The sequence below is a fragment of the Chelon labrosus genome, assembly GCF_963514085.1.
Source record: "Chelon labrosus genome assembly, chromosome: 4".
Taxonomy (NCBI): Eukaryota; Metazoa; Chordata; class Actinopteri; order Mugiliformes; family Mugilidae; genus Chelon; species Chelon labrosus.
Window position 1 is genome coordinate 25770323 of NC_140340.1, and position 13704 is coordinate 25784026.

The 13704-nt window shown below is 40.4% G+C and overlaps 2 protein-coding genes across 2 annotated transcripts; both read right to left on the reverse strand.

The window, feature by feature from the left end:
* Positions 1-409: 409 nt before the first annotated feature.
* Positions 410-8491, reverse strand: itih3a.1 (inter-alpha-trypsin inhibitor heavy chain 3a, tandem duplicate 1; the record flags this gene model as incomplete). The annotated part of the gene is made up of 21 exons (XM_084543625.1): positions 8019-8491; positions 7726-7755; positions 7510-7533; positions 6281-6435; positions 6028-6132; positions 5754-5916; positions 5525-5635; positions 5314-5442; positions 5041-5157; positions 4441-4609; positions 4225-4350; positions 3936-4117; positions 3608-3793; positions 3388-3527; positions 3112-3272; positions 2895-2921; positions 1853-2023; positions 1534-1735; positions 1265-1437; positions 686-797; positions 410-548 (listed from the first exon to the last, which is right to left on the reverse strand). Exons 1-21 carry the CDS (start codon positions 8133-8135, stop codon positions 410-412), a joined length of 2739 nt encoding a protein of 912 aa, XP_084399751.1. The 5' UTR covers positions 8136-8491.
* A 129-nt stretch (positions 8492-8620) lies between these two features.
* On the reverse strand, positions 8621-12527 carry mustn1b (musculoskeletal, embryonic nuclear protein 1b; the record flags this gene model as incomplete). Its single annotated transcript, XM_084543823.1, has 3 exons — positions 8621-10217; positions 12318-12441; positions 12519-12527. The coding sequence occupies 3 exons, from the start codon at positions 12525-12527 to the stop codon at positions 10102-10104; spliced, it is 249 nt and encodes an 82-aa protein (XP_084399949.1). The 3' UTR covers positions 8621-10101.
* Positions 12528-13704: the final 1177 nt, after the last annotated feature.

A 13704-nucleotide genomic window follows, 5' to 3' on the forward strand; every position in this document is an offset into this window, starting at 1 on the left:
TTCCACTTTACATCTTCCCAACCCCTGACGATGGCAGACACTTAATCCAAGATTAAACAAACAAGGTGTGTCAGTTTCATGATAGATCAGTGAATGGTTTAAGGAAATAGGAGAAAGTATGGACACAATAAACACAAATTACATCTTTTCTGTCATACTAAAGGTTGGAATACATGAAAAACTGGCATAAAGATATTCATTTTTGAGAATGATGTCTCACATTTTTCAGTGGAATTTATCACTAAGACAGTCTCTTAGTATGTCTCACTATTGTGGGATAATGTTATTTCCCATTCCTATAATTCTAGAAATTGTGATTATCCATACAACAATGTGTACATGCGTATATGTGGTGTAATAACAGGTAGATTTGAGTATTTATTTTATGAATTTGATGTGCACCCAGTTTTTAAACTGTTTTAAAAAGGCCAGACACAACGTAGTCTGTTGCATCTCCGTCAATGAGGCCTGTTCCGTTACTGTGAACGAACCAGCAGGGAACATTTTCTCCATTCTTCACGTCCCTCCTGAAGTCTTTCTGCCAGCCTCTGTGGACCGAGAGAGACACTTCATGTAGACCAAAAGAAGTACAGACCAACAGCCGTTCATACACTTAGGGCACACATTACAAGCGAACTCTCCCACACTGAGACAGGACACTTGTTATCTGAGGGATTTAGCGTACCTGGTCACATTGAGCTCCTGTCCTTTCACATACATGGTGGCGTCTGGTTTGTCTGGGAACTCCCCCGGACGCAAATCTGTCACCTCATACTCGATCCCATGATAGAACTGACCTGAAGGACGACACACCGTTTAAAGTTAGTGTAAGTGTTGTGGGTATAGCGTGTACTTTTTAGGAAAAACAGACACAGGAACTCTTTCTCATAACTTTTTAGTGCCGACCGTTTAGATTCCAACCCAAACACCAACCCAAAAAAAAACCTCTTCTCTTTCCGGTTTCCGCCCCAAAACCAAAAAAAACGAAGTCGCTCTTCTTCTCTGAACTTTAGCCACATACGTGTACATAATGCATGAGCACTAAATAAAACGAAATATATTAACCAATTATCTGCAAATTACACAACTGAACTGTCATTAAATAATGTGTTACATTAGTATCATTTAAAAAAGTGATCACTCTGTTAGTGACCATTGACAAGTGCAGAAAAAAAGTTAAGCTTTACTAGTTTAATGGTCCTAAATATATGTATCCGTCGGTTTAGTATCTAATGCAAATCTCGATCAGTGCACCATGTTGTACCTAGCAGGCCTTGAACCCCAGGGGACAGGAGGTGGCTGTCCAGGGTGTAGAAACCCAGGTAGTCCCGGTGGTAGGGGTGCTTCTCCCACACTTTGTGTAGCAGGATCACAAACTTGACTGAATCTTTCAGAGTTGCTGTTAGGCTGCGATCCTTGGTCACGACAAGATCCACACTGCGGGGTGAAAGAAAGGGAGGAATATAATAATCATTCATCCTGAACTGGAATTATGTACATGTAGAGAGATATTGTAATAATCTGATCACTCACTTGATTCCTTTCAGAGAGGCTGTATCAGACCACAGCAGCTTGACCTGCTTGCCATCCTGGAACACATAGATGTCCTTTGTGCTCACCTCCAGCCTGACTCCTAGAGTCTGATGGACGATCCCAAAACGCCAAAAGTAGGTGTTAATTTTCCCACCAGGTGGAATCTTCTTGTCTCCGATGATCTGGCCATTGACCAGAATACCTGTAGGAACACAATGGGATCCAATCACTCACTACAGGTTATGGTTTTCTGGGACTTACTGGTTTAGAAGTGAGGGTAAAGGTTAGAATATTTAAATCTTGCCTATAAGAAGTATACCTGATTCTGGGTCCGTAACCAGATTGAAAATGGTTCCTGGTTTGTCGTTGATGTTGAAGCACAGAGCGTCGTCTCTGTCAGGGAGCTCTATCATGAAATGAGGATCTCCATCCACTGCAGTTGGCGAAAGAGTATAATGACAGTTACAAACAAAATGAATCAGACTTACTACTGGCACATCAAGATGACGTGCCAAGATGTCTAGAGCCATGCTGTTACAGCTTACTTTTACATTAAGCTAAATGCTAACATCAGAATATTCACAATGACAATGCTAACGTGCTGTTATTTATCTTCCAGTGCTCACAAAGTTAAACTAAAGTAACAAAAATTTAAAAGTTAAGGTCTGTAGTCAATTAAAAAAATGTAACTGTTAAAATTCAACATAGGGGACTCATGGAAGCTGGACAAAGAAATGTTGAGATAAATCTCTCAAACCCCAGAAAGCTTGTTGATATCAAAAGATACGTCAGGGGAGAGGAGATGAAATTTTCTGAGAAACATTAATATTTGTACAAACAATCAATGTTTCCTAATCAGTCCAGTAGACCACATATTTCAGTCTATAGGTAAAGATGTAAAGAGAAAGAAAATTACAGGAATAAAATTTTTTTTACTGAATTTCTCAAAGTCTCACAAACGTTTCCCTTTTTTTTTATAAATTTGTTTTCCCATGTCCCTTCCATGGCTCCATTTCAAATGGTGGTGGCCCAGTTTACTGCGTTATGCCGCGTTCACATTATGAGCAACAAAAGCTACAACAAGATCAGCGTGGCCAGCTACATTGTTGCCCACTGAAGCAATGCTCATTGACGTCACTGATGTTGTTGCAGACATCATCTATTTAAAAGTGACCTCATGTGAGTTGTGAGAAATGTACTTACCAAAATATGTGGGTGTTCGCGCATTAGAGACGGCGTAGGAAGTTCGTACTAGATATGAGAACAATAAAATCCAAGTTAAAAGCACGACAGAAATTTTTTTGCTTTATGTGGTAAATAAATAAATAGAGACTAGCCTGCAGTTTGAACTTGATATGGACGCGCTCTGTCTGCCTGTTGTCTTTGCTCTGCCAAAAACAGATGGAAATGAACAACTTGGTACATTTCACGTTAAAGTGGAAAGAGGACAGATATGTTGAAAACATAAACTGAGTAGCCAGTGCTGTTTTAAAAGTATTACTGTACAGGGAAAAGCTTGACTGGGGCCACATTAACAACAGACAGTTTAATTTTTAAACTCTCGCTTCTCAAGCTAACCCTCCGTAAGCTTGTCAGCAATGAGAGGGCTGTCTAGTCCGTCCTCAGTCTCTGGCTTGGTGACCACCATGGAGGTGAGAGGAGTGACGAAGCTGTACTGCAGGGACATGTCCAGGGCCTTGGCTGTGGCATTTGTTTTCTCATCGGGGGCACCACTCTTGCTGCAAGACGAAGCATATTTCTTATGACTAGTTTCCAGTTAAAACCACAATGGAATCCAATACAAGTATCACAGAGGAGTAAACAAGTTTAAAGTGAAATAACTCTCAAGCTGACCTCTTCTCCAGTAATTGTTGGATGGTGAGGTAGGCCCATAGACGCTCAGTGAAATCACCGAAGATGTACTCCTCGTCCGGGTAAATCACGGCCCAGTCCATAGCGCTGGCCTGGCCCTGCACACTGAAGTCTTCTTCAAACTACAGAGACAGAGAAAAGATGTTTCTGGCGTTCTCTCCACCTCAGCATTATTAATGTCTTTGTATTTTCTTCTCCTCACCCCCTGCCCCAACACTTCCACCAGGAAGTTGTCCATGCTGTTGTCTGTCAGCCGACCAGCCACCACGATCTCTGACCCATTAAACAGCTGGCTGAAGTGGTTAGTGGTCAGGAATTCCACTGCATTGTCAGGATAGCTGATGTCCACCTCTCTAAGCAGAGGGCTGGCCACTTCCTCATAGAAACCCTGGAGTAAATGCATTCATTTACGTTCACATTGCATTACATTTGTTTGGACAAAATGTGGGATATAAATAGTTATAATTTTCGCGGTGGCATAGACAATAAAACCTTAATCCCAACAAATACTAATAGCCTAAACCCCCCACCTGGAGTTGAAGTGCTGCATCTGAAGCCTCAAAGATTCTGCGGGCCAGTCCGTTGTTTTGTCTGCTCATTACATCCAGGAAGGAGTAGTCCACGGAATCTCCAAATCCAAGACAGAACAGAGACATATTTCCCCCAATAGCAGAACGCACGTTCTCCTGGATCGCCGGGATGTGAGACACGCCTTCACATGCAGAGGCACAACACACAAATGCAATGCAATACTATATGAAGCACAGTGATACAGTGAGCTCTCAACCAAATATACATCGTATCCTACAGCTTGCTTACCACTATTTGGCATCCCATCAGTCAGTAAAATAATCATATCTAGGCTTCTGTCTGGGAGAATTTTCTTCTGTCTGTCTTTGATCAGCATGTTTACTCCTCTCAGCACTGCAGAATTGATGTCAGTGCCTGGAAGGAAATCACACCAAATTAGAAAATGTGCAGGGAGAAATTACAACATCTGAAACAAGACCGACTGTCACTTGTTGTTCTACTGACTTCCTGAAGATGCTATGGTCTTGACGTAGGCCAAGGCTTCAGCCACATTTTCTTTGGTTGCTTTGGTAAGCGAGTCCTTCCAGACCAAGACAGCATCATCAAACTGGATGAGGGCAAAGTAGTCATCTCCGTGGAGGTCTTTGAGGATGGCCTGCAACGCCTCTCGAGTCTACAAACAGTCAGAGGTCAAAATGCTAATATAGCTTCTCTACATGTCTGCTGAAGGTTCTCAGTCATCCAGGTCACAGTACTTTCAAAAATTAAAAACAAAAAATAAATATAAAATAAGCGACAAGTGGAAACAGGGCAACTGGACTTGTAGAGTTTCTTGAAGATGCTACTCATCCAAGAAGCCTCGTCAGTTTTAAGAGACTGGTGGGGAGTTGAGGTTTAGACAGGAACATCTGTGGCTGTTGCCCATCAGTAACTTGCATGACTAGGATCTGTTAATAACAGACAGAGTATCTGACAGTCTCTGTTTGGGTGAGTGGCAAAACATCTTCAAGAATCTCTACAAGTCCAGTTGGCTTTGTTTAAGCTTGTTTTTGGATAAAGCTTTGCTGCATTAGTAACACATCATCAGTCTTAACAATCTCTCACCTGTTGCATCTTTCTTCCGCTCATTGATCCACTCCTGTCAATTACGAACACCACATTCTTTGGGACTCTGGGCAGGTCAGGGGGGGCAAAGAAGTGCACAAAGTATCCGTTCACAATCTGAAGAAAATAAAGAGAAGTAGTATGAATGACAAAATACAACACGACAAACAGAACCTTTTTTGTTTTATCTTATTGGGTAATTTGAACTTCCAAAACTGAAGCCATCAACAGATAGTGAAGTGGTTCAGAATCCAGTCCTTGTTGACAGCTGACCTGAATGTCTCCGAGGTTCTTCCCTCGGTTCACGTCATAGTTGATGATAAAGTCTCCGTCAATGAGTGTCCCATCACAGCCTGGACATTTTCTCTGCTGCTCCATCGTTGGTGAGAAAGAGATGCGTGCCTGACAAAAGGACAATACTGAATGTGAAGAGAAGAAACTGAAACCAAGATCACTTTGAGAACAGACAACTATTGAACTGTACCTTTTTGTCTGTGACAGTTTTCTCCACCAGGGGGAGCAGATCATTGGAGAGGAAGGTTGCATGGGTATTAACATAGGTAAGGCCCTGAGGCTCATAAATGTTTGTCAGAATCTGCAAACACAGAGAGGAGTGATCATTTCTAAAGGAAAGCAGAAATTTTGGATGACTGATTGGAATTGCCAGGAAATCATCTCAAGACATTAATTATTAATTATGAACATGAATTAACCTGAAAGTTCTGGACCACAGTTTTTGGTTTAACTCGGGTCAAAATCTCATATTGGCCCAGTTTTCTCTGAAGGAGCTCCTCATAAGTCAAGATGAAAGTCACATTACTTTTGGCTGCGATATTGACAGACACTGAAAACTTTTCCATCTTTCTTCCAGAAGCTCTGTAATATTAAAATGATCAGTTTAGGATTTTTGAATAAAAAGCCCACACAGGAGTATTTCTGGACTAGCAACATTGGATTTGTGCATTTTTTTAGTGTTGATTTACTCACTTGACCAGTCCAGCCGTCTGTCCAGAGGAAACCGCCTTTTCATACTGTTTCTTAGCTTTCTCTTTCTCCTTCACTTCCCCAACATACACCTGACCTTCAATTTCCCTTTGTGGCAGAAAGGTGGAGAGTGACACCATGGAAAGTAAATTAACTGTACTATTGACAGAGAACTGTTAACAGAAGAAGGGGTCAGTGAAGGCTGACAAACATGGTCATAAATGGTCTGAAAACAAGAAAGATTAGACAGACTGACATGCTGAAGTTTGAAATGAAAGCCGTCTTGGGTAACTCCACTTCGAAAAAGATTTCCTGGGACACGTTCGCTTTGTTCACAGCCACGGAGGTCATGACAGTGTGGGCGAAACGAGAAGCCACGGTGCACTCCACTGTCACGCTTTGCACCTCCACCTGAGACAAATACACAAGGAGGATGGAAGATAGGCAGGCGTAAGCTGTTTTTTAGGTCTATCTATGAACACTCAATTCTTTCTTTATTGTAATCTTCCTTACTGTTCACCCTGGCTGTTAAAATGTGCTTTAATGGAAATGATGGGGGACACGATCCACGGGATTCAGTGGTCTGAATTAGTCAAAGTGAATGTCTTTATGTGCTGAACTTCAGAAAAGTCACTGAAATGTGTTTTCACATAGATTGAGGAGAATGGGGAATTCCCAGTGACCAGTCTGAACAGGAGCAACGATTAGAGCAAGAAAAACTGTTTCAGTGTTTACATACATTTCAGACTCTTTTTTTAATTTATTTGTAACCATTTACCTCTGTATGTTGTGAATACTGGCGAAAATATTTGTTTTTGCATACATCTTCCATCTTATTTTTATTTTTCATATATTTTTATATTACTTTTTATTCTTTTTGTATTTGACTCTGTCATCCTGGAACTGTCACTTTAAGGGAGCAACAGCAGCAAAACAATTTCCTTGAACGATTAATAAAGTATTCTGATCCTGATACTTGATCGTAGCATTTAGGGAACAATGTTAGGGATTTGGTGGCATCTAACGGTGATATTGAGAATTGCAATCAACTGAATAATAAAACAGTGGTGATCTCTTCAGTGTAAAACCATAAAAGCAGTCATGATGGACTCAGTGGGAGAGGATCTGCTCGTTATGTAGTTATGAAGGCCTTATTCACAGCTAACAAACGTGCAACAATTCTTATTAACACATAATTATACCCAGACCAAACATAATTATAAATACTACATTCCATTTCTGCTTATTTTCAAGGTTATCAGTGAAGGACCCAGACAATTTAGACAGATTTACGGACATCTGTACAAAAACTACTGGAAGCAAAAAGATGGATCTTTAGATGGCAAAGGGAAAAAAATTAACCTATCAAAGCAGATCTTATGCTTTTATACCGATTTGTTTCTGAGACACTGGTTAGACTTCCTGCATTCATTTATTTGTGTATCATCATTGTCATCAACAGACACAAACAGATTGTTTTCTTACCGAGGCCTCATCTGTACTTCTTTTCTGCAGCAATAAAAGAAGAGAAAGAGAAGATATTGAGAAAATTGAAATTAACGTGAAAGACTGCACGGAGATGGAAATGTTTCTGTATGCTACCGAATTATCAGTACACATTTTATGAATTATTCATTTATAATGAAGTGCCTAAATCTGATCTGAACATGAAGAGACTAGTTCATAGTTTCTTCCAAGTACCTGCAGTGATCTGGCAACTCTCCTTGTGTCCTGAAATGCAAACACAGCAGACCAATATAGTGCCAAAAGATATACAAAAACAATTAAATGTATAATAATATGATGAAAATTACAAATATCACTAAGTTTACGTGCAAACTAGTATTGAATGAGCACATTCTGTATTCAAGAGAGATTGAAAACAGACTACTGCTAAAAATGAGTGCTTGTAGAATTCAATATGAGGTATAAAAAAAACACACACTGTGATTTTAAATGTATCTGAATAAGAAAAGGTTTGCGTATGATGTTACCTGAGGAAGATCATAGTCCCGGGAGATGAGCAGAGCTCCCGAGGCCAAACTGGATGGCCAGAGGCAGGCGCAGCCCCAAAGCAGCAGCAGCGCTTGAAAACCCAACTGTCCAGACATGACTAAACTTCCACTGAACACTGACGGACTTCAGTGCAGAGGAAAAAAGCTCTCTGGCCCGGGGGTGGGACAAAGCGTGTGCGTGTGTGTTTTCTTTGAGCACTGACCAACAGACCAGAGCTCAATGTGCAGGAGTCTGTAAGCATACAAATACGGTGTTTATCAAGCTAAGTCAATCTGATAGTGTGTAGATTGAATGTTTGCAGGACTCAAGTGAAAGCCAGACATTTCGCAAAACGACAATAAATCTGACTCCCAGAATGTCAAAAGAAAGCACCAATTAGTATCTGTAACATTTTTATTTAGTGTGTGAAATCATTCATAATACACCATGTTTAGTGTCGTAGTAGTCATTTCTTATTACAGCTACATGTTTGTGTTGTTGAAAACAACATCTCACTTGGGTGCCAATTGTGGACTACTCTTTATTTATATTTCTCCAGTTATTTATCATTTAACTCTGAAGACATTAATGACCAGTCTTATCCATAATCATTCTCTGTAAATGCATCTAGGCATCCATTCACAAACAGAACTAGAACAGACTTTTCTTTTTCTAACTTTTGGCTGCATATTTGTTGCACTGCCACTCTCGATTTTTGTGAACAAATAGTTTCTTTATCTAAGCTTTGCTGTACTCTGCCCCACAGCTGAGTCATTTTCTTCACAGAGGCGGTCCTCACCTCTATGAGGTCCTGAGCTAAATTCTGCAAAGAAGCCCCTCCTAATTGACTCATGAGCAATGTAAACCACATTGCCCTTTCCATACAGTCACAGTCCAACTGTGTTTCTAGGAGTAAATTAACCGATACAAAACAGAATGAGACAAACAACATTTATTGAATTGCACAGATCAAACTCTCATTCTGACGTTTGTCAGGCACAAAGTGACTGAATACATCTATGGAAAAGGATGCAGGCAAGAAGGACAGACAGACCAAGAGAAACACTGTATAGAAAGAGATGCCCTGCACCCTGCTGCTGTGACATGCATATATAGCATCATAGTATGTTGATCATTATGACTGTTGTCAGTTGTTATCACTGACAAACTGTATTAAAGAACATTTAGGTAAATGGTTAGATTAGAAAAGAGTGTAGCACAGAATACATGGAAGTCATTTAAAACATATGCCTCAGGCACAAAAGTAGTCCATTTATCTCTCTTAAATCTCACAAAATCTTTCTACTGACATGCAGCAAAGTTGCTGCAGAATCGACACAGCTTTTTGTCCAAACAATTGACCCAAGAAACATTAAAGTGCTTGAATTTTCTGTGGTGAATTTCAGCGTTCATAGCAACGTTTCACATGCATATTGTCATGTTAAGAAATGATTAACTAACTAATTAAAACAGCAGTAAAGTGAGTCTGTGTCACAGGGGTCTGGAGTCTAGAGGAAGCGACTTATTTTGCCTGAATAGTAATTCAGCACTGATCTGGATAATATGGGATTCACATGATAGGTTTTGGTTGAAAAAATAATAAAATGTTCCATTTTTACCAAATCTACAACATGAATACAGACACTGTGTTGTGTTTGCACTTTACGGTATGTTGCCTATTAGTGCAGTTGAAAGACCATTTATTTGATGAGTCTGCTTGTCACAAATTACTATTTACCAGTTTTTCGGCACACTGTTCATTTAAAGCCCTCACTATGTTACACATAACTGCATCTCTTTATGACTGGAGAATACCACAACATAACACAAGGGGGAATAACATTTCGAGAAATTGTCAGGTAAAAAAAATATAGCATGGGATACACCGCAGTAATGTCAAAATATGCAGCTAGCACAAACCCATTCCATTCATTTTCTTTAACTCCACAAACCATTACTGTAAAAATGTAAAACATATGCACACTTTTGCAATCTACACTACACAATAATGCTTCTGACTGTAAAACATAAGGACGGCAGTGTGTGTTTCTTCAGTGGAATCAGATTGAAGTTGCAATGTGTTTACTTGCTGAACACACTGGCTCCTGGGGCTTTGGCAGCAGCAGGCTGCTCCAAAGCCGTCTCTGTACCTCTGCGCACTCCGCTGAACACAGACGGAGCAACTTTGCCCATTCGTTCTGAAAAATAAACAGATATATTGTCAGGAAAAAGTAGCAGGAATTCCCAGCAATGAAAGAAGTACCCAAATATGTGACTAGAGCGAATATTATAAGAAAAATAAATACTTTAAGTGGTTCGTTGAATTATTATTCATGCAACCAATATTTAAACATTGCAAATGACTGATGATTCCCTAATTTTATAAACTGTCAGGTTGCTTGACTCATTCCAGAAAAAAAAACACCCACGCAAGAGGTACAAATAAAACTTCAGGCAAATGGGAAAGTTGGCAATATCACAGCTAAGTCAACAGAGAGGGCGAAAGTCTGAGTGGTACGTTATTTATGTGATACACACAGCCAGGAAGTATTTCCTGTCTGTTCAAACAGTATATCATAAACTATAAGATGTTCTGATAGCAACTTAGAAAGTGGCCCACAATAGATGAAATATTGAGTAGATGTTGTACTAAGGGCTTACTACTACTAGCCTACTACTACTATATTCAGTGTTGGGAAAGTTCACTTTCTACGTGAACTAGTTCAAACCTCAGTTCACAAATTTTAAAATGAACTAGTTCATTTTATAGTTCATAATTCAAAATTTTGAACTAAGTTCACAGTTCCAAAAAATGAACTAGTTCAGTTCTTTTTTTCCATATATTGCTCAATTATTGCCATAGCCCATATAGAACCACAGACAAATGTTTTTTTTTATTATTTTAATAAATTTCCATTTCAAATTCCATTTCAGTAGCCTACAGTAAAAAGGAATACTGGAATCCTTTACTCAGTACAGTAAAAAGGAATACTGGAATCTGGCAGGTTGTCCAGCTGCGGCTGGGAGATGACAATGGACCCACTACTGTACGCTGTTACTGGAATTTGGGTCGAGGATGAGGATTTGTCCTGACTGTCTTTTGTTTTTTTAGTTGCTTGCGCATACCTTGAGAGGCTAGCCGTGTGCTTTAGTTCAATATGCCGTTTTAGATTTGCTGTGGATGTTACTGACGTGCGGATTTTCTTTCTGAAAGCCGGCGGGCACAGTTTGCACATAAATGTAAGATTGCTCCCATCATCCTCACCGACCACCTTGTCATAAAACTGACTTAAGTGATCATACTTTGTCGCCTCCATGCTGCTGTGGCTTCCACGCTGCATTTTGTTTTGATGACGCATGCGGCGCTAGGCTACGACACTGGTGGCTGGCGTTGCCAGATTGGGTGTTTATTCCGCTACATATTAAGGCCTGTTTACGGTGTGTTTTAGCCGGGGTTTCGCCTGGAAGGCTCTATAGAAATCTGGCACCCTATAACTGAGAGAGCGTGCCGTTCACAGACACCAGAATGAACGAGTTCACAGTAACGTTCATCAGGCAGTAATACAGTACGTTCAGTTCACGTTCGCCCAAAATATGAACGAGTTCATGAACTATCGTTCAATGAACGCGTTCAGGCACAACACTGACTATATTTAATATATTATATATAACTATATGTGCTCCTGACAACTATATGTAGCCAGCAGTAAGTGCATGGTCCTGTCGCAGCTAGCACTGATGTGGTAGCTAGCTAAAGTTCTTTCTCTTCATAAGAGGCTTTGAATCTGGCTGTGTTAAAGTCGCATGATGTCAGCTCGCTATTTTCGGCTATCGACTATACACCTATTTAAACGTACCAGAGAACGCCTCTGCTACCGCTCCCTGGTGGTCTAGTGGTTAGGATTCGGCGCTCTCACCGCCGCGGCCCGGGTTCGATTCCCGGTCAGGGAACTCACTTTTTTTCCCCCAAGCGGTTTATAACTACACTATAATAATTATATGTTGGCAATCTGGAGAATAACTAATGGCCAGAATTTTGTACATTTACATTTATTAACCTCTGGATCTCTATCTGGATCTATGCTTTTTCTTAAAGCTATTCTGACATTAATTTTGCAGAATTTTGAAGATCTACAGAGTAAGCAGCAATAAAACGAACATGTTCTCTGAGGACAAAGATCACATTCATTAGGACAGTAAGGCAAACTATGTGTAAAGAGAGTTAACATGTGACATTACGTCACTTTTCTTACACTCCAGCGTGAGAAGAAACAACCTTATAAAAAGCCTTTACTCACCACACTCCACCATGACCTCATAGGTTTTACTCTTGACCTCGCCCTTCAGTCCCAGTTTACTGCGAGCTCCTTTCAGGTCCTCCTCCTTCATCGGAGGACGCTTCTTCTTTTTTACCTCGCCTGGCTGAGAAATAAAGGAATGGTTTAACTGGAAACGCTGATGTCTGTAATAAACCTGGAGAAGTATAAGAAATGTCTCACCTGTGACATAGTTATCAGCGTTGGTGGACTGATTCCACAGATTTTCTTTCCAGTGTGTTTGCTGGTCAGTATCCTGGTGTTTGTGTCTTTGTCTCCCAGAAAACCTGGCATTATATATAGACTTGGTCCAGACCCAGTGAGTCACTCAGACCCCCCTACCATCGGTCCTACTCCGCCTGTTGTCAGTGTGTATTATTAGGTGTGACGTGAGGGATGGTACAGCTGGAATGGGTCTCACATCTTTAACGATAAGTTTATAGGCCAACAGCTGATAATTCAGGACACAACACAAGTGGCAGTCTGCCTCCTCCTCCCCTGCTGACTCTAGCAGTCACATCCTCTTTTTTAAATGTTCCTGTGGGACCTGGTGCTAAATGGAAAATGAACAGCGTCCACCACCCAGCAGCTCCTCCCTGAAGGTCCAGTGGCTGGGACTCAGCCTGTGCAGTGTTACAACTTGATCTAAGCCAGGGGGGAGTCCTTTTTCTGGGTCTTGTAAAAAAAAAAAAAAAAACATTTCCAGACAGTGAACACATGAACCAATAAAACAGAGGCAGAACCAAGAAGATAAATAAGAAAACTGCCCAACTATTAAGCTTGAGTTAAAGGAGGGCCGTTTATGAGTGTAGGCAGAAAGCAGTATTCAGGACACATCTGCTGCCATGCAAGTTTCTCTACCCTGCTACCAGGAACAACTAAGATTTATTATCTGTATAACAGTTATCACTTTACCTTATCAGGTTTTATCCACATATAGATACTGAGTTTTTAAATTAGCACAAGTAACGGCTGACTCTCACATGCCAGTTTGGGTGAATATTGTTAATATCCAGCAATATTAAAAAGCTGAGCAAAGAGTTTTAGAACTCACAGCCAGCAGGTAAATTATTCTGAAGAATTCATTTTGATAAATGTTTTAATTTCAAACTAGTTTGTAGCTTTAATAAATGATGAGGTCAATATTAGTCATGAACCATGACACCGTAATCAGAATCATCAGCTGATGAACAAACTGACTCACTGGTTTTAAGTGACAAACTCAGTGACGCTGCACACTCATTCAAGCATTTTGTGTGCACTGAACATCACAGTACCAAGATACCAAGTGTGACAAAGTCTGCACACAATACAAGTCATGCCAACTCCGGCCAGGCTCCCTGCACCAAGATACACAATCCCTAACCCT